The 20,513-nt window shown below is 46.8% G+C and overlaps 1 protein-coding gene across 1 annotated transcript in view; it reads left to right on the forward strand.

The window, feature by feature from the left end:
* The window catches only part of EXOC4 (exocyst complex component 4), a 481,096-nt gene that overhangs the window by 410,158 nt on the left and 50,425 nt on the right, over positions 1 to 20,513 (forward strand). Inside the window, exon 14 of the mRNA XM_075429015.1 lies at positions 4,737 to 4,915. Within this exon, the coding sequence (XP_075285130.1) occupies positions 4,737 to 4,915 (179 nt within the window). The remainder of the gene's footprint in view (positions 1 to 4,736; positions 4,916 to 20,513) is intronic.

Consider the following 20,513-nt stretch of genomic DNA (forward strand, 5'->3'; position numbering starts at 1 on the left):
CTCGTTCTGCTGTATTGATGTGGACACTTGGCTGCTTTTCAGCCCTGCTCTGGCACGGTCAGAGCGCCTTAAACGTAGCGCAGGTCATCGTGATTTATCACACATGCTCTTCCCTGGCTTTTCTTCCCTCGTGTATGAGTTTCCCGTCCTCTCACATATTTGCTGAAATACAGATGAGGGGAAGCCTCACATATTGTCAGCAGTCCCTCTGTTTCCAGGCTCAATAGGTTGTTTAAGTTTATTACCAGCTCATCCCTTAAAAACATCGGTGCTCTGGATTGCTGGAGGAGAGGAGGGGGAAGCCGGTCTGCCCGCAGAAGACTTCTGCGGGGAACCAGGACAGCGGCTGCTCCCCACCGTCCCTGCTGGTACGGTGCCGAGGATGCGCTGTGCGTCCTATACAGCATCCACGAGAACAGGGGGCACCTAAAGCTGACACGGTGCCGGTCGGTGTGTTTGGAGAGTAAAAAAAAATACAGAAATGGAGATGGTTTAACAAAGGGAAGCAAAGTGAGGTGCTTATTTAATCCGAGGATTAACTGACGAAGCAGAGGTTTAAGAGTGAGCCCTGTTGCAGTGCGCACAAATCCCACAGGAATCGAGACTAAAGGGCAATGAAGCGGGGTGGCACCAGTATCGGATACTGGTATAAGGAATCACAGAATCACAGAACGGTCGGGGTTGGAAGGGACCTGTGTGGGTCACCCAGTCCAACCCCCTGCCAAAGCAGGGTCACCCACAGCAGGCTGCACAGGACCTTGTCCAGGTGGGTCTTGAATATCTCCAGAGAAGGAGACTCCACAGCCTCCCAGGGCAGCCTGTTCCAGTGCTCCGTCACCCTCAGAGGGAAGAAGTTCTTCCTCATGTTCAGCTGGAACTTCCTCTGCTTCAGTTTGTGCCCATTGCCCCTTGTCCTGTCACTGGGCACCACTGAAAAGAGTCTGGTCCCATCCTCTTGACACCCACCCTTGAGATATTTATGAACATTTATTAGGAAAGAGTGAGCTCCCACAAAGAAACAGCTGGACCGTGAAGAACGGCTCTTGAATTTGCTTTATTCGCAGTGTAGTCGATACGCAATATTAAGCTCTGTCTTGAGCGTGGGTATCGCTCAGCTGAATTCGTGGCAGGAGAGTGGAGCGTTGCCTTTTGTTACAGCTCTGTAAAACACACTGCTATGAGCCGCTTGGTGATGAGGTTTTCTTGCTTTCTAAAATATATCATCTCCGTGGCTGGAAATTTCCATGTTTGGGCACTCACTCAAAGTTGCGGGATCTTTTGTCGGTCTCAGAAGCTTTGGCAAAGACCAAAGCAAACTTCGTGGGTAAGGTAGGATGGGATTTGAATTTTTAAAATCCTGGCAGTTCAAACGAAGGGTACCAACTGAACCATCAAAAACTCGTAAATTAGATGCAGAAGGTGGCTGCAGATCTCTTTGTATGTGCTGGCACTGTCTTAGATACACACGTACGGACAGAAACGTGACAAGCATTGGCTGAGAAACTGTGTGGCAATCAAAGGTCTGAAGATGCTGGTTTAATGCAGGTGTTCAAAAGAGCAGAGTTAAGGTTGGATGTTCGGTTGATTTGGCTTTTATATCCTTCGTTAAGTGATTAGCCTTGCAAATCTAATAAAGAAAAAGAAAGGCATGTAGTGAATGTTCTTTCAAGCAGGCATCCAGAACAATAGCGAAAATTTGCTTCGCGGAGACGTTTGCCAACAGTAGTTTTAAATTGGAATTACAGGAATCCACCAGAAGTCTTCAAAGTTATCTTCTAAAGGGCAGTTACATGCTGGAGGTTGCCTCCCTTATAGGTTTCAGTGTGTGCGAAAGAGTGATCTGGGGTTTCTGCAGTCAAGGATATGTGTGAAAGAAAATAATTAAATACATTTGCTGAGCTTTTGATACAAACTTATGTTGTTCTACAGCGAGTGGCAGAGCCGCATTGATCCCAACAACATTTTAGAGTGTGGCGTCCCATAGGAGACCTTATTTGTATTCCTCCCAGGAGTAAAAATAGGAAATACGCCATGATTCGTATTATATACATCTTTCGCAGCCTGACTGAAAGCACTGTATTATTCATGTGCAGGCTATCCACCCAAAGCAGTGCCAAAACTGTTGCTCTTTGTGTGTGGGAAGGAGGAAGAATCGTCCCCGCGATAAAACCGAATTTGTAATCGCGGTTGTGGGCAGCGGCGTGGCAGTGCCTCCTCGTTTGACAGCTCTCAAATTGTGGTTCCCCAAAAAAAAGTGCTTTTTCTACAGCATTTTGTGTTGGAAAGCCCTGTTGACGAAGGTAGAAGTTCACCAAATGTTTCGGTTTTGACTTTCCCGAATGATTGATGCAGTTGCCAGTGGGATTTGATAGTCCAAGTCAACAGGAGTGGTGTGGTAGGAGGGGAAGAAGCGTATGTATAAAAAATCTTCCGCTCCACAGGAGCAGAGGAGGATATCCGAGTGTTTGTAGGTGGGTAGAGCTAGGTGATGTGTTTCATGTTTGCTGTGGCAGTCAATAACGTGTTTTACTTGAATGAATGATTGTGCTTTGCTGAAAAAAAAAATGGTCTAGCCTGGCTGTGAGCTTGTCCAGCAGTTCAACCTTGCGTTCACCTTCAAAGGCCCATTTTGACTTGGGATGAGTCCCTCAGCTGTCCTCGCTCCCCAAAGCTTTGTAACCTCTTACAACTAGAAATGCCCAGTCAGGGAAGCTTAACAAGCTTTCCTGAAATTCAGAAAGGATTTAACATGTTTTCAGTAGCCAGAACAGGTGAAAATTAGCCCCATCTTACGGAGAGGAAGAGCAGCTGAATTACCACTGCCGTAGTCTGCTGGGGTTGGAGATGTTCCTCAGATTAGGATTCCTCCCAAGCCATAGTATGCGGGGTACAGCCTAAGGCAGCATATTTTTTATTGTCAAGCAGGAGAAAATCCTCAAAGAGATTTTTTTTAGTGAAGGCTAGTTTTATTTTTTGCCTTTAATGAATTCAATTGAGCAATTTAAAACCATTTCAGGGTTGTTGTGGTTTGGTTGTTTTTTTTTTTCCTCAAGTGACAGTCAAGTCCCACCAATCTAGGGAGACGCTGGCAATAAAACTGCTTAGATAGTATATAAAAAGCCACTGATGGGATTATTTTGCTGCAGCTCGTTGCAGCTATTATGCTCAGCAGCATGATTCCTCATTGTAAGTTCATAAAAGAGCTAATGACAGGAAGTAGAGATCTGCAAAGTTGAATGGAAGTGGAATGCAAATTCATAACAAAAAGAGCAGCTAATGATGGGAAGAATGTACTGAGGACCACGGTAAATGTGCTGTCACTTCGAGCCTTTCAATGAAATGCACTTGGTTTCAGCCAGGAGCGATTGTAATTAGGTCTAGGAACCATGTGCTGATTTTCTCCATCCTAACGGCACGCAAAAAGTCATGCCGGAGTCTCCTCCTCTACCTGCAAAAGCGTCAAGAAGATTTGCCATGCAGATACTTCTGGGGCATAACCAAACACGCTCTTTGTGGAGACAAGTATTGGGAAAGCCAGATCTGAATGCCAAAGCTGGAACGTGACAGCGGAGTGAGCAGTTACACACCAGGAAAGAATTTTTGTCAGCTTTTTTGAGGTAAACACGTTGGTCTTGGTCATCATTTTTCACCAGGTGCTATCTCTGTGCAAGTAAAATTATGCACGGACTGATATCCAAAGTCATTTGTTTGTCGCTTTGTCATGATAAGGCACCAGGTTTCACAGGAGATTTGTTTTGAAATGTGTGCGGGAAAAAAGTGAATGGGGGATTGGAAGAGCTGATTGACCAGGAAGGATTAAAAGTACTGCATGTATGTTATTTATACATATCCCAGGGAGTCGTTGAAAGCCGCTGTATGTCTCAGCAATGTGTCAGTGCTGGGAGCGGGGAAGAGGTGTGGAAGTTGGTTGGGGTGAAGTTTGTAACCATGGGGAACAAGGTGGGATTCAGAGACTGTAAATAAGGGGAGAAGGACAGGAAAAAACCTCCTTGGAACAGAGGTGTCATGAACTGTCTCGACACTGGTGAGGCTGCACCTCGAGTGCTGTGTTTGGCTTTGGGCCCCTCACTGCAAGAAGGACATGGAGGGGCTGGAGCGTGTCCAGAGAAGGGCAGCCAGGCTGGGGAGGGCTCTGGAGAACAAGTCCCATGAGGAGTGGCTGAGGGAACTGGGGTTTGGAGAAGAGGAGGCTGGGGGCGGAACTTATCGCTCTCTACAGCTACCTGACAGGAGGTTGTAGTGAGTTGGGTGTTCGTCCCTTCTCCCAAGTAGAAGTGATAGGACGAGAGGAAATAGCCTCAAGTTGTGTCAGGGGAGGTTTAAATTGGATAGTGGGAAAAATTTCTTTCCCAAAAGAGTGGTCAGGCATTGGACCAGGCTGCCCAGGGAGGTAGTGGAGTCCTGATCCCTGGAGGTGTTCAAAAAACGTGTAGATGTGGCACTTGGGGACATGGTTTAACAGGCATGGTGGTGTTGGGGTGACGGTTGGACTTGATGATCTTAGAGGTATTTTCCAACCTAGGATTCTATGATTCTATGAACTGCAGAATATTCACTGTAACGAGACTTCAGAAACTCCACCAGACAATGTTCTTGAGACCCCATGCTAGAACCGCTCTGCATTGGCCGGTTTGACCTTCTCCATGGTGTAAGTGGTGTCTCCCCTTTGCTGTCCTGTGCTGTATTGCTGACGGGGGCTTTGGTTTGCCTTTCAGGGCTGCTTTCGGCAAAGAGTCAGAAGTTCTCATTGGCAACCTGGGAGATAAACTCATCCCTCAACAGGAGATCCTGCGGGACGTCAGTGACCTGAAAGCCTTGGCCAACATGCACGAGAGCCTGGAGTGGTTAGCAGGTCGCACCAAAGTAGCCTTCTCCAACCTCTCAGCCACCCAGAGTAAGTAGCTCCCATAGGAGAACCTTTGTCTTAGAAATGGATACCAACATAAATACGTGATTTTAGCAGGAGTGGCCATCTTTTATTCTTGATTTCAAAGCAGGTTTTTGTCAGAGGGAAGCAGAAAGCAAAGCAGCTCCATCTCTTTCTCGCTAGTGAACGCCATGGTGCGACATCTGCTCAGAGAGTGGTGGGCACCATGTGAGGGTGCCAGGAGCATCACTTCTGGCATAAGCTCTGAAGGGTTGATTGAGCTTTCGAGCAGTCCCTGCTAATGACATTGCATGGGAAAAGGTATCAGTGCCAAGACAGGTTTCATTTTCTTCAAAGCATCCCTAGATCGCTGAGTATTTAAAATATATATGTGTGTTATAAATTCAATAGAGAAACTGAACAGCTTTTAATGTGAAATGCCCTAAGGTGCATGTCACTGGGGCACTGATGCTCAGCCTGCAAAGGCAGAAGCCAACCCTTGGTGAAATGAGGTGCCAGGAGGGCAGAGACGGGAGAGCCTGGAGACACCGCTTCTGCTCCTGGCTGTCAAGGATTGCCCACGCTACCTTTGTGAGATCATTTCACTTCTCTGTGCTTCAGCATTTGCTCCGTCCCCCAGGGAATAGTGATTTTTTTCTGTCTGGAAAGTGCTAGAAACGTGATCAGTGCTGCTTCTCTTCTTATCGCTGTCATTGGTGTTGTCTGCATGGGGTCACATTCAGAGGAGGGTTGTGGCTGTGCCCTAGAAGTAGAGCTCAGCATTAAACAGACCTCAGCTCTGGTGCTTTCCACCGATGCCTTTCCACTGTTATTAACTCGCAAGGAGTCACCTTTAGCTCAGCTGATGTGGGGTTAAGATTTTCTAGAACCAGGGGTTTTGGTCTCACCCGCCTACCGAGACATTCCCAACAGCTGTCCTTTAGAGCAACGAAGCTGGTGAAGGGTCTGGAGGACAAGTCCTATGAGGAGAGGCTGAGGGAACTGAGGTTGTTTAGTCTGGAGAAGAGGAGGCTGAGGGGAGACCTTCTCACTCTCTAAAGCTCCCTGACAGGAGGGGGTACTGAGGCAGGGGTTGGTCTCTTCTCCCAGGTAACTAGTGATAGGACGAGAGGCAACGGCCTCAAGTTGCGTCAGTAGAGGTTTAGATTGGATATCAGGAAGAATTTCTTTAGTGGAAGAGTGGTCAGAAGTTGGCCCAGGCTGCCCAGGGCAGCGGTGGAGTCCCCATCCCTGGAGGTGTTCAAAAAACATCTAGATATGGCACTTCAGGACATGGTTTAATAGGCATGGTGGTGTTGAGTGCATGGTTGGACTCGATGATCTTAGAGGTCTTTTCCAACCTTAATGATTCTGTGTGTCGCAGGCTGACCCTGGGGAGGTGGCCGTGCATTCGTTAGAACCCTTCGTATTGCCCTAAATATCGCTGTGATAAAATATTGTGTGTTTTAGGAATACTGAACATCCCCTGTTGTCTAGGGGTTATATCACATGCAGCTGCCTCGGTTGTGGAAGGGCAGAGGAGAAGGCAAGTGTTGTGTAAAGAAGTCCACATGGCTTGGTGGGATCCCAGGACACATGGGGAGGTAGTAAGGATACGCAGCGTTTCTGCGGTTTGTCACACAAATACGGAGCAGAGTCCTTGGGGAAGGTACTCACTGAGGAGCAGGATGGTGGGCAGTCAGAGCTTCCGAGCTCTCGTGGGAATCTGGCATTGAAAATCACCTCAGCCTTATTTTCCGGGGAAATTCGCTGGTGCTAAATCACAGAATCACAGAATAGTAGGGGTTGGAAGGGACCTCTGGGGGTCATCTAGTCCAACCCTCCTGCCGAAGCAGGGTCACCTACAGCAGGCTGCACAGGACCTTGTCCAGGCGGGTGTTGAATATCTCCAGAGAAGGAGACTCCACAACCTCCCTGGGCAGCCTGTTCCACGGCTCCGTCACCCTCAGAGGGAAGAAGTTCTTCCTCATGTAAATAAAGTTCCTCATAAATAAAGTTGTAGAGTACTGTCTCTGTTAAAATAGTTGTCCCTCTACAGCGGCACATCTCTGGTTGACTGAGCATCCTTCCTATGGCTTATAACTGCTCTAGAGCAGGACCCTGAAACTCTTTACTCCAGCCGTCCACGATCAGTTTGTTGGGATCCAGAAGGCTAATTAAAATCATACAATCAGCTAACAGTCAAACACCCAAAATACTACGGGTAGCTAAATATTACTATGACCCATACTTTGAGTTCTCGATACCTGAGTGACAAGAAGAATTGCTGTGCGCTCACAGGGTGTGCTTTTCAAAGACTGTAAAATAAAGAAAAGAAAACAAAACCCACTGGAAAATGCTATCAAAGTTCAATAGCCAAATATTTATTCACAGAACTTTAGTTACTGGGAGAGTTCTTGGGGCTGAGGAGCTGCGCTCTGACAGTCAAAGTTGTTAAAAATAAAAACATCATTTATAATTTCGGTTCCAGCTGAAGCTCACGTTTTTTAATAAATCAATATTTTCCAAACGTAAAAGGGCACGAGCGTGACTTTCAGGCTTCGGAGAGGCCGTTACATGCAGCAGTTAATAAACATAAAAGTACAAAGTGTAGTATTTCACTTGGCAGCGTCCTCCTGACAATAAAAATTCATCTTCCTTTGTAATAACTTTATACCAATGCCCTAAAATGTCTGTGCACAAATGCCGGGAGTATCTGAAACAAGAGGAAGAACGAGCAGCGTTAGAAAATGATGGAGGCTGTTGACCTCACGGTTATAAATGAAACCTGGTGGAGTACATCTCATAAATGGAACATCGGTAGAGCTGACTGCAGTCTACGTGGGAGAAGTAAAAAGCGATGCCGTGGGGCAGAGGTGGTGGTAGAAGTCAGATGCGTTTACAAATCCAGCAAGCTACGATGATATACAGGGGAGTGTGGTTCTTTGGGGGAAGAATAAGAAGAATAAACAACAGAGGAAAAAAGAGATGAGATCTCTCTTTCCATCCCACCTGGCCGGGGGGAGGAGAGCAATGCTAATACGCTCGGGCACTGCTGGGAGGAGGAGAAATGAAAACTGTCTGTTGTTTCAGAGAGTCATCCAATGTTAATGCCGTAACGCTCAACTGTCATACAGGTTACTCTGTTCTTTTCTGTCGTGGTTTGATCATCTGAATTTCTGAGCACTTCGTTGCTGGAAGCCACAGCCTGTTAATGAGCACTGGGGGGAGAGAGGGAGGGAGGGAAATTACTGACCAAAAGTGAAGCTAAATAAAGGGGCTTTCTGCCACGCGCTGAAGCTCACCAAATTCAGATTCAGATCACCAAAAGCGCAGCCACCCTTGTCATTTCACCATCATTAACTTGAAGACATGCCCACGTGAATCCTAAGCATTCCACTTCAATGCAGCTGGAGTCTGTGGGTCATCATACACAAGCCAACGGGCTGTTCGTCACCTAGCTCTCATTTTGAGGAGCTGACTTTGGGCAGACAGCAGGCATTACGTTCCTTTGAGCAACAGTGTCTTCTGCTTTATTTTTGTCCTTGGACTAGATGCTACATGAAGTGTCTGTGCTTGAGCAAGAGCAGTAATGTCATTAACAGGTAGCAGTGGTGGGGTTTTACCTTCCATGCTTCCTACATGTTGGGCCAGTGCGTGATGAGAACACGTCCTGGTCTTTGATCATTTCTCTGTTCTGTCCCAGCAACTTGAGATTAAATCTTGGTCCCATTCAGAGTATGGTCAAAGCACTAGGTGACTGACTGGGCTCAGAATTTTTGGTGCAATACCAGAAATACCATAGTCTCCAACAAGTCCATGACATGGGCAGATTTCGATTAGATATTAGGGAGAAATTCTTCCCCATGAGGGTGGTGAAACACTGGCCCAGGTTGCCCAGAGAAGCTGTGGCTGCCCCCTCCCTGGAAGAGTTCAAGGGCAGGTTGGATGGAGCTCTGAGCAACCTGGTCTGGTGGAAGATGTCGCTGCTCATGGCAGGGGGGTTGGAACCAGATGATCTTTAAGGTGCCTTCCAACCCAAACCATTCTATGATTCCATGATTCTATGATTCGGTGGTGGTGGTGGTGGCCCTGTATTCCTTCACTGTAGAAAGTCAGTAGCTTTTCCAGGAAAGCTTCCTTGACTGCAATTTATAGGCATAGCTATAACTATTCAGAAACCGTCTGAACATGAGGAAGAACTTCCTCCCTCTGAGGGTGACGGAGCACTGGAACAGGCTGCCCAGAGGGGCTGTGGAGTCTCCTTCTCTGGAGATATTCAAGACCCGCCTGGACGCGGTCCTGTGCAGCCTGCTCTGGGTGACCCTGCTTCGGCAGGGGGGTTGGACTGGGTGATCCCCAGAGGTCCCTTCCAACCCCGACCATTCTGTGATTCTGTGAAACCACAAGGCGGAGTTGGGCAGGTATGGATGTGTTCTTGGAAATCCTAAAAAGCGGGCTGGCTGTTGGTGGCTTTTTGGTTAGGCTGTCAAAAGCCCCCCTTCCTAGAGATAAAAATTCAATAACCTTAAGCTGTGGATGTGGCACAATTATCACTCATTTAAAAACAGTCTTGCTAATAGAGCGTTTTATCATGCTGGGCAGTCTCTGCATTCTTCATTATTTAGTGTTTGCTAAGCTGATGGCTCTTCCATGGCTCTTCCCTTATCTGCACTCCTTCAGAATTGGATTTTGTATTTTCCAAACCAGTCAGATATGACAAAGTCATTTTCTTTTTCTCTTGTCTTTTGAGGGAATACAGACTTCCTTTTAACAATAACCATTTAAGGATTAAAGTTGCCAGGAGAGAGTGAATTAACCGAGGAAGTCAAGTAAATTTTAAATAGGTTGTACATGCAAATGGAAGTAGGGTTTCCTCTCCTCTTCCTCTCCCGCTTCTCCGCATTGTCATATGCAGATATAACATAGACTCATGTTTTTCCCTTGCCAGAGCTTCAGCCTTCTGAATATTTTACAAAGAAGGAATTACTACAGACGATGAAGGAGTTGGGACAATCTTTACATTTTTGAGGTGGTTGCATGCTTTGTGTAGGTAGGAAGGTGAAAGATCAGCCGTTAGCTTACGGAGTTGCAGCCACCCTTTTAAATTCAGCCGGCTGTTGGCATCTCATGACCTCAGATAGTTGTCGGCAGCAGTTAATGACTGACTGGCTTAAACACTGGATTTGAAATTACTTTCTCACAGAGCTCACATAAAACAGGATCATCTTTTTCTTCGGGATGGCTTTTTGGGAGTAAAGTTTTTGCAGGTGTATGATGTGTCCCTGTATGTGTATAGATCAGTAGACCTTGCATCTGCCCAAAGGTTTGCTCAGTGTATCACCTTCACTTTCTGCATGTGCTTTCTCTTTCTTGTCCTTAATGAAGAACATTTTTAATACCGTTTTCATGCCTTAACAGTTTTATCTAGAAAAACAGGACTCTGGCAGTAGTCTCAAGAAAGATCTCCTCTCCTCTCTTTTTCTTGTCCACAAGAAGAAAATCTCTTTAGAAACCGATCCTGAGGCTCAGTATCTACTCAAAGTAGGGGGATGCATCAGAAGTTCCCTGGGAGGGAGCGTTGGATCAAGAGGGTATTGAAATCAAGGCAGAAATGGAAAAAAACTCTATGAGTGTTTTTAATGGGGGATGCTTGTTGGCTTTTTGTAGCACCTCAGGTCCTGGGTTCATGCAGTTGGGTGAGGATCTTACTGTATCCGTCAACCACACGTGTGCATACTCGCTTACCCTGTTTCTTGAAGAAAAGCTTGAAAAGCGTGAAGGACTCAGAATGTGCTGGTTTTAAAACCAGACATAAACCAGTGATTTCTTTGACAGTTGTCAAAGCTCTTGACTTTCAATACCAGCTCCTCCCTGTCTCGTAGTGTCCTGTTGGAAGTAGGCACTGGAGCAAAGATTCCTTAAAAAGCAAAGGTTAAAAGACTTCGACACAAACCTTGCTTTGAATAGAGGTCAGGGTGACCCTACTTCGGCAGTGGCAGAAAGTAGAAGAGGAACTCTCAATAATTAGGAAAACTATGAGTACACATTTGGAATTAACCTCTGCAGCTCAACCCTCTCTAGCTATGCAGGAAGCACCCCGGTATTGGAGGAGCTGGGTGGGAGACCTTCTCCGAGGGCTCACTCCATCGCTGAGACTGCCGTGCCCTTAGGGACATCTCAACCCTGCCGCTGGCGGCAAAGCTGTGCCCACAGCAAAACAAACAGGATGGAGCCGTTTCCCTGCTACCTACTAGTTGCTCCACAGACGTGAATCACAGCTGCTCACCAGCAGAGCTGGGTCTCCGCTCGGGCGATTTGCTTTAGACACAGAGCTAATTACTGTGTTACATTAAGCCAGCTGCACGCGGGTTTAATGAGAAATGTAGAAACCCCACGCTCCCTTTCCAAACGGGGGGTTTGCACAGACCGTTGTGGGAAGGTGGCTTTCTAGGTCTCCCTCCCCATTTCGCACGAGCCGCGTTCGGGTGTTGGCGATGACCCAGCTCCAGGCAGGACACTGCCTGTCCCCTCCCACCACGACCTGCCTGCCCTCGCCTCTGCCATCCGTCCCACCATGACATCCATAAGCAAGTTGTTTAAGTAGTGTCAATATGTCAAAGTGGTGCAGATCATCATACAATGGGTTGGGTTGGAAGGGACCTTACAGATCATCTCGTTCCAACCCCCCTGCCATGGGCAGGGACCCCTTCCACCAGCCCAGGGTGCTCCAAGCCCCGTCCAACCTGGCTTTGAACCCTGCCAGGGAGGGGGCAGCCACAGCTTCTCTGGGCAACCTGTACCAGGGCCTCACCACCATCATCATAAAGAATTTCTTCCTTATATCTAATGTAAATCTACCATCTTTTAGTTTAAGGACAATGTATAGATTTGGAGATAAATTCCTCTTGTTCTTCCCGAGGAAGTCCTTTCCCATTGGATTCTTCTCTTTTTTTGACCCATCCGAGCGATGGAGATCATGCACCATGCAAAAAGCCAGTGTAGATTTTGTTACTGTCACAGGCTTTATCGAGGAATGCAATGTTTTTCCTGTAGCACTCTTGACTGCCACATTGCACTGTGATCCTGTGGTTTCCAAATCAGAGGCCTCGATCTCACGTGGGGTTGTGAACCAGCCGGATTTAATTGCAGAAATGCTGAAAAGTAAAATCGCTAGGAGGACACCAACAGTAAAGCTTAGGAGTCATTGGCTTCACCTATTTCTGTTGCAAAGAGAGCACAGCTCTTCCCTGGCAGCTGGGTCTGCTTACGGACACCGTCAGGGTGCGGTTTGGTCTGTTAAGTGTGTTTTTAAGGTGTTACAAAATGGGGAGATTGATTTGCAGATGTCATCAAGCTGGGCGGGAGTGTCGATCTGCTGGAGGGTAGGAAGGCTCTGCAGAGGGGTCTGGGCAGGCTGGATCGATGGGCCGAGGCCAACTGTGTGAGGTTCAACAAGGCCAAGTGCCGGGTCCTGCCCTTGGGTCACACCAACCCCACGCAAGGCTCCAGGCTTGGGGAGAGGTGGCTGGAGAGCTGCCCGGCGGATTTTGGCCCTTGTGAAGTATCTCAAAGGGCATTCAACCTCCTAACTTCTATATCCAGGATGCTTCCAAAGCAGGTTATCTTCTTCTGTTCACGGGTGCTATCACCCCAAAATCAAAGGGCACTGTGTGGAAGATGCCTTCACCACTTATTCTGCAGATGGACAACACTTCACCTCCAGATTTGCAGCTATGATTTCGTTCAAAAGCAAGGCAGGGAGAAAAAAAAAGGTTTATGCTACAGCTTTTTAGCAAATGCTGCAGCTATCTGTCGCGGGCTGGCTCTTATTAATGATAATAGAGAGCATTTGCATCGCATTTTCCAGCCGTAGATCTCAGAATACTTTGAAAAGGGGAGTGAAGGCCATTAGAGGATGAAGACTATCCTGGACCACTTTGCACCCGGAGGGTCAGCCTCCCCTTTCGCCGTAAGCCTCCTCGTACGGAAATAGGCTTTGATGGCTGATAAAAAGCATCCTGCAACACTCGAGAAAGTGATGCCTTTTCAGATTGATGGCGGAGCCCCTTTGTACCCCTCGGCCGGAGTAAAGGAGCTATAATTTACCGTCGTTTCCAGGCCCCTTTCTGCTGACAGATCGGTGTAGAGGGGTTTCAGTACAAATGAAAATCAGGCCCGATGCGGCGGTAAAATTGATGCCTTTCATTTCGTAGTCAGGCCACACAGCGGTGGTGAACTCAGACGGGTCTTTGTGTTTAACCCCGGTCTTTCTAATGAACTGCATTCAGCCCTGAAATGGGGCTATATTTCTCTCAAGTCGGAGCTCGGGTTTTTTTTCTGTCACTGAACTTGTAACACATCTTGCCGTATTGATTGCTCACGGGGAACTTTTTTTCTGTAGAGATCTATTAATAGAGAACCTTATTTAAAAGCCAGATTAAAGATGATCAACACGTGCCTGACCTCACGCAGGAGAAGGATTTAGTGAATGCTGTTGCTTTGTTGTTGCACAAAAGTAAATTTCTTTCTGAAACAGCAAAAGCTGCAAATTGCTAACAAATGAAGAACATCTGCCATTAACTTAAAAAGACAAATCTTGAGTGCTTGTGTTATTTGATAAATATCTGTTGCTTTAACAGAACTTAATCTAAGCGACAGCTTTCCATTTCAGCTGCTTAAGCAGTCTCAATTTCCAATACTTCTTTTTTCTGCTCCACTAACTGAACAGTTGGTGCTTTTCTGCAAATGCTCAAAACGTGATCAGATCACCTTCTCAGGCGCTCTGAACCTTCATAAAATGATCATCCGTAATGTCTCATAGCTGTGCACGCGTTGTCTGAATGGAGATCTGGTGTCCTGGAGTGATCCCTTTCCATCTCTGCCCTGCAGACAGTTTGGTCAGGATCATGTTAACTCACTCGGCGTCTACGGGGTGTTGTACAGGTGAATGCAAGTTCACCCTGTCCATACCCTGAGCTGACCACAAGTTACACCGGATCACAGAGTGGTCGGGGTTGGAAGGGACCTCTGGGGATCATCTAGTCCAACCCTCCTGCCGAAGCAGGGTCACCCAGAGCAGGCTGCACAGGACTGCGTCCAGGCAGGTCTTGAATATCTCCAGAGAAGGAGACTCCACAACCTCCCTGGGCAGCCTGGTCCAGGGCTCCGTCACCCTCAGAGGGAAGAAGTTCTTCCTCATGTTCAGCTGGAACTTCCTCTGCTTCAGTTTGTGCCTGGTGCCCATTGTCCTGTTGCTGGGCACCACTGGAAAGAGTCTGGGCCCATCCTCCTGACACCCACCCTCAAGATATTTGTAGGCATTTCTAAGGTCCCCTCACAGCCTTCTCTTCTCCAGGCTAAAGAAGCCCAGCTGCCCTTCAGCCTCTCCTCATAGGAGAGATGCTCCAGTCCCCTCATCATCCTCGTAGCTCTCCGCTGGACTCTCTCCAGTAGCTCCTCATCTTTCTTGAAGTGGGGAGCCCAGAACTGGACTCAGTACTCCAGATGGGGCCTCACCAGGGCAGAGTAGAGGGGGAGGAGAACCTCCCTCGACCTGCTGGCCACACTCTTCTTAATGCACCCCAGGAGACCATTGGCCTTCTTGGCAGCAAGGGCACACTGCTGGCTCACGGTCAATTTGTCGTCCACCTGGACAAGTTACATGAATGTGGGTAGTCCTGCCATAAGCTCAAGAGGTCAAGTCCTGCACCTGGGCAGTGTATTATTTTGGCCTGGGAACAGCTCGTTCAAAATGATGTTGAACGTGTTCATTCAGATCTAGTTGGTTCAGAGGAGAACCAGAGGAAGCCAAAAGAGGTCTTCTTGGGCATGTTATCTGCATCACCGTGGCTCATACCCACACAGCTCCTTCTTGTCAGTCCCACAGCTCAGCCTGTTCCTGTGCTGACATCTCCAGCATGCTGCAGAGATGACCAGTGTCACCTCCTCGCTGCTACAAACCCCACCATTGTCCACAGCATGCTTGGGGCTGGTATTTCATCAAGAAACGAGATACCTGCCTTGCATCATGGGTTTTCCCAGGTGGAACTCCCCTTGAACAAGGACAGAGGAGCTTTGCCATCCTCAGCCACGTTAAAATGTGGATCTGTCAAGTTCAAACCAAACCATCTATGATGACCTGCTAATTAATCACCATCTGTAGCTTTAATAGAACTACAAATGTATTGACACTTACATAAAGCTGCTACAAACACGTTGGAAACTCCAAAGTAATATTTAGACCTTGATTTCTGTAAGTGCATCATGTCACCTGGAGTTACTCCATACTGAATGGTAAAAGCCTAATGAGGGAACCAGTGTTAGAGTGCAGAGGCCTTTCAGAAGACGTTTAGAGAGGAAGTATGAAGTATCCATCAGTATCCTGACTTTGAACATTTATGAGTCTTATCGAGAAGTCCAAGAGCCATCACCAATGCTATGGATGTTTTTTTCTCTCAGAAAGCCTCCAGATCGAATGGATTGGTTTAACATATCAAAATGGGATTCTTTTTTCCCCTCTAAGTGCCAATTCAGCAAAATTGTCTTGGATCCGAAGGCAAAGCTGTGTCTGTTGGTCTCTTAACAGAGAGATGAGCAGAGCAATTTAGGCAGCAGACAAGAGTACAGCTGGTACCATCTTAGGCGAGTTGGCTTTTGGAGGACTGAAACCGCTGATAGTTTGTTTGGGACAGCAAAGTGGTTGGACTAACCTTCAGGACCAGCAAGGTTGGCCTCGTGAAGATAGATGGCTGTTTTGCTAAAGCTGAGCATTAAGACATTCTTTTCATTTGTTTTATAACTTTGTCAATAAAATTTCATGGCTTGAGTCTGGGTCTGCTTTGCTGGATCTCAGGGCATGAAACCACACAATCATCAGCCAACTGAAAGCTCTTGTTTTCTTGCCAAAGTGATCTAGTGCCTTTCAGTGCCTTTTTTTTTTTTCCCTTAAATGTCTGCAATGAAGCTGTTCTTATGGAGTAGTGGTTGCTGCTTTCCCCAGCCTTGATGCTTTGCATCAAGGATTTAATGGTTAGAAAATGAGACGTCGTTTTTCTGACCTGGATGCTCAGCATTTGTGGTTCTTTATCTCACACAATAGGCACACCACCGTGATGCAGTCCCAGTATTGATCTGGTGCCATGGGGTCAGCACTTAGCTTTACCGTCATGATCAGACTAATTACTCGTGTTCCATCTTTCTTTCCTCCCACCCACCAGCCCTAAACGCAGGGGATTGTCATGTAAATAAGTGACCTAATTAGCAAGGCTTTCAAATCATTTTACAATGAGGATCCCTCATGAGTAATACCGGCAAATCAAGGTTTTTTGTGGAAATAACTCCAAAGAGCCTGCTGTCCACTCCAGTTGGACTAAGGCTTTAGGATCGGTTCATCTCTTCTGAAGAAGATGACTCATTGGTGTCAGAGATTAATGGCGGTAAGTCCACCTGCTTCTCCTTGGCTTCTTAGAGGTGACAGCTTACTATAGTGTGGAAGGGGCAAAATCATTTCCAAAACCAGGTGACCGAACTCAAAAGTGTGGTCAACCATTGACGTCACCAGTGAGTCACTTTGCCATGGTGTGTGGGCTCTAGGATTGTTCGGATCTAACCAGCATTTATATTCGTAGGGAACTCGGGGGAAATGACTCTTAAATAAGCAGGAATTGTGGAGAAGTCAAAATATGGGTCTGCTGCAGCTGATGCAAAATGTAACTGATGTTCCTGCTGACGTAAGGTTGTCCTTGTGCTTGTCTCCTTTCCTGTGAGCGGGTTCTGTGTGTTTCCTGTTCTTCTGCCTACGTTTGAAAACCCTTTGTAGTTCCCATGGATATTCATATTCACACCTTCCTCTGTATCCTCCTGGACAAGGCTCATTCATTCATGTTTGTCTTCCAGCACAGACCTCCCTGCTGCTCCTCCTCTTGCTTTGCAAACCAATCTATTAAAAACAAACGTCCCCAAAACCGCTTCTGTTATTGTCAACAGTCAAAAAAAGGGTCCTTAAGGTATCTGCTTAACTGTATTTATTTTCATTATCCTTTCTTCACCTTGTCCCTGCCTCTTGCAAAGACGAGCAGTTTGGTTTGGGGCATGAGGACATCGATTCGCTTGAGGACTTCTGTTCCTTGCTCTTCCAGTGAGTCCAATAGACTGGGAGGTTTAAGGTTCTTTTAGAAATACATCCCTCTCAGGACATCCGCTACCCAGAGAAATTTTGCAATGATGTTTTGAGGGCTTTTATTGGCAAGGTGCAGCTCAATATCATGGAGGACGCTGAGGAAAGAAAGGAAAAAGTTGAACTGATGCTTGTGTTTGCAAGGGAGGTTATGTGGAATCTCAGATGGTTTGGAGCATCACCCCCTTTCCTGGCCCAGCTGACCAGTCCCTTACCAAAACATCTTGATCCCTGAGCTTTTAGTTCAAGGCTCAATTATGCTGCTTTGTAAGTCTCCTAATACCAAACACTGATTTTTCTTTTTTTTATAGTTCTTACCTGCAGGTAGACAGCTCTTGATAGGTTTGGGATTTTTTTTCATATTAATCCACATGCCATGGCCAAAGCTCATCTTCCTTATTCTTTTAGCTGCCAAAAAATTAATTCATTTCAATCCATGTAGGACACATCCAGACGACGGTGTGGAGAATCTTGGTGCATAAATGTGCGTTGTTCCCCTCTGCCTTGATTCACATGATGGGAATTTTTCTGTAATATTCACAAATGCCCGACATTCCTGCCCGATGCTGGCCAGTGAGTTAAGGGCAGAGCCGGTGTGCTCCGAGTCAGATACAATTGAAATATCATTAATATAATACACACATTATGTTTTTTCTGAATGCTGTGAGGTTCTTTCTGAATGCTGTTAGGGCTACAAGGATGATGAGGGGACTGGAGCATCTCTCCTACGAGGAAAGGCTGAGGGAACTGGGCTTGTTCAGCCTGGAGAAGAGAAGGCTGAGAGGGGACCTTGTAAATGCTTCTAAATATCTGCAGGGTGGGTGTCAGGAGGATGGGGCCAGACTCTTTCCAGTGGTGCCCAGCGACAGGACAAGGGGCAATGGGCACAAACTGAAGCAGAGGAAGTTCCATCTGAACCCGAGAAAGAACTTCTTCCCTCTGAGGGTGACGGAGCCCTGGCCCAGGCTGCCCAGAGGGGCTGTGGAGATATTCAAACCCTGGCTGGACGCGGTCCTATACAGCCTGCTGTAGGTGACCCTGCTTCGGCAGGGGGGGTTGGACTGGGTGATCCCCAGAGGTCCCTTCCAACCCCAACCATTCTATGATTCTGTGATTCTGTATCAACAGTTGAGCTAGTACCAGCTCCATCGTCTCACATGGTGCCTTGTGTGAAGCAGCTGGACTTGAGGTTTTCTCTTTTCCTTCCACTTATTTTTGCTCGAATGTTGACAGCTTTTAAGAGGTTTCCTCCGCCTGTTGAAACCAGTGACAAATGGGTAAAGAAATTCATTTGAGGGTGAATTTTTGGCTCTCTGCAGATTGATGGAAGCGTTTCCGTTGACTTCACTGGAGCTGTGATTGTGCCCTGTCTTTAATGAATATCAGGTGAAGCACGTGGCTGGTTTCGGCTAACCAAGCACAGAGGAGGGTGGGAAACACCGAACAGGTGAAAAATACTTCCCATAACTCAAAAGCAGATGAATGGGTTTTTACTAAGCTTTCTAAATCAAGTGGCTTCTGAGCTAACAGGATTCAGCCCAAGAAATAATATTTCTGAGAGGGGTAGGGAAGTGGAAAGTTACATTATAAATTACTGAAAACTGAAAAATTGAACACAGAGGCGTTTTCGTAGTTGAGGAACACTGGAACAGGAAACCCTGGACTTTTCAAAGAGCTCCTTCCGTATTGAAAGGCTTCAGCTGTGACAGCTCCCCTGCTCTGAGCTGCCCCTGCACGATTTCGCTTCTGTCAGTAAAATAAACCTGCTCTTCAGAGTTTTGTAAATGAACCAAGAGCTTTGGGGTTTTTTTTTTTCCCAAGCCTTTTCCAGGCTTGAGTGCAAAGTGCCTAAAGAAAAGTGTTGAGCAACCAAACCTTCCAGCGGATTATGATACAATGGAGCTAGAACTTCCCACCACACTTCTTGCCCTGCCCCTCTAGCTCAGAGACACCTTTTTTTTTCCCCCTGATAATCCCTTTCCCGAGGCTCCATATTTGCAGAAAGTAATGGAAAACAAACCACTTTTAGAGGAGTTATTGCCTTTTTAAAAGTGCTAATTTCCTTGTGAAATTTATGCCTGCCAGCAGAGGCAGACGAGGAGCTCCGCAGGCAGCCCTAACGAGACAATTCATTAACTAGCAAGTGTACACACGCCATAAAAAACATTAATTCACAAAATGAAAAACTAATAGAGTGTTTAGCCTGTTCTTTATCACCGGTGACAGGCTGTGCTCGCCTCATCATTAGTGTTTACTGAACTGATGGGGACTGCAGCCCAGCTTGCTTATCACCCCTCATCGCAGTGAGGTCGTGATGCTTTTTTCCAGCACGGCTGCCTTATCCCCAACCCCACGCCTGAATTTTAACTTGGAGTGAAGGGCAGAGAGAAGTGGAAGGAAGCTCTCAATGCCAGCCTTCAATTTTGTCTTGCTTTTCATGGGTTTTGGGCACAAGTTCTCCTTCCTTCTCCATCCTCATCAGAACCACCAGGAGATTTGCAAGGGAAAATCCCTCGCTGAAGGATCTTCCCGTATGGTCCTGGTTGCCTCTGCTACAGAGCGAGATTCATTAGTAGGAATATGCTATGAGTAATATTAATGAGAAGCTCTCGCTTGACTTCTGCTTGTCCTTTAACTGTGGGCATAACTTTGCCCCTTCGGCACCAGTGAGTGATTTGGTTTTGCCACTGCTCCCAGTAAAAGGTGAGCCGGAACAGCGTTGAGTATTTAGATAATTCCATCCTCCCATCTCTTGTTTGAAAGGTCACGACCTCTTAAATATGTCCTTTCTTGATATTTGTTTTGTTTTAACAAGAATCCCTGTTCTTTCCTGTGTTTCTCTACCGGTCGATACAGTCAACTGTGCGCTCAGCCCCCGCGTGCATGGTAAATGTCCTCCAGATCTCAGAGCTTTGCAGGGGCCAGGGTCAAGGACGAGGGTTTCGGCCATCGTGTGAGATAGGCTTAGGTAGGCGCTGACTGTCGTCACCTCAGCTCATCGGCTCCTGCGCTTGTCTGTAGAGACAAGTGTCTGTAGAAACAAGTGTCTGTAGAGAAAAGTGTCTGTAGAAACAAGTGTCTGTAGAGACAAGCTCATTTTGGAGTCCAGAGTTAGTCTTACCCATCACTGTATAAGTGAAGGTCAGAGCACTGCAGTGCAGAGCCACCATCCTTGCCAGCTGCCTGGGCTAGGGAACTGCGTTTTGGTTTGAAGCCTATGTGAAGAAGACAGCTGACACCAAAAATCCAAGCGTTAGATGCCAGATCTATTGGAGGTTGGACTATTTGACCTTTAAAGGTCCCTTCCAACCCAAACCATTGTATGATTCTGTGATCTTGGAAGCCTTGGGAGATGTCATTGCTCTTACTGATTTTTTCCCCCTCCATTTTTAAAATCTATAAAGAGAACAATTTAGGTTGAAAGGAGCAATGCAGCAATATCTGCAT

The sequence above is a fragment of the Opisthocomus hoazin genome, chromosome 8 (assembly GCF_030867145.1).
Source record: "Opisthocomus hoazin isolate bOpiHoa1 chromosome 8, bOpiHoa1.hap1, whole genome shotgun sequence".
Classification (NCBI taxonomy): Eukaryota; Metazoa; Chordata; class Aves; order Opisthocomiformes; family Opisthocomidae; genus Opisthocomus; species Opisthocomus hoazin.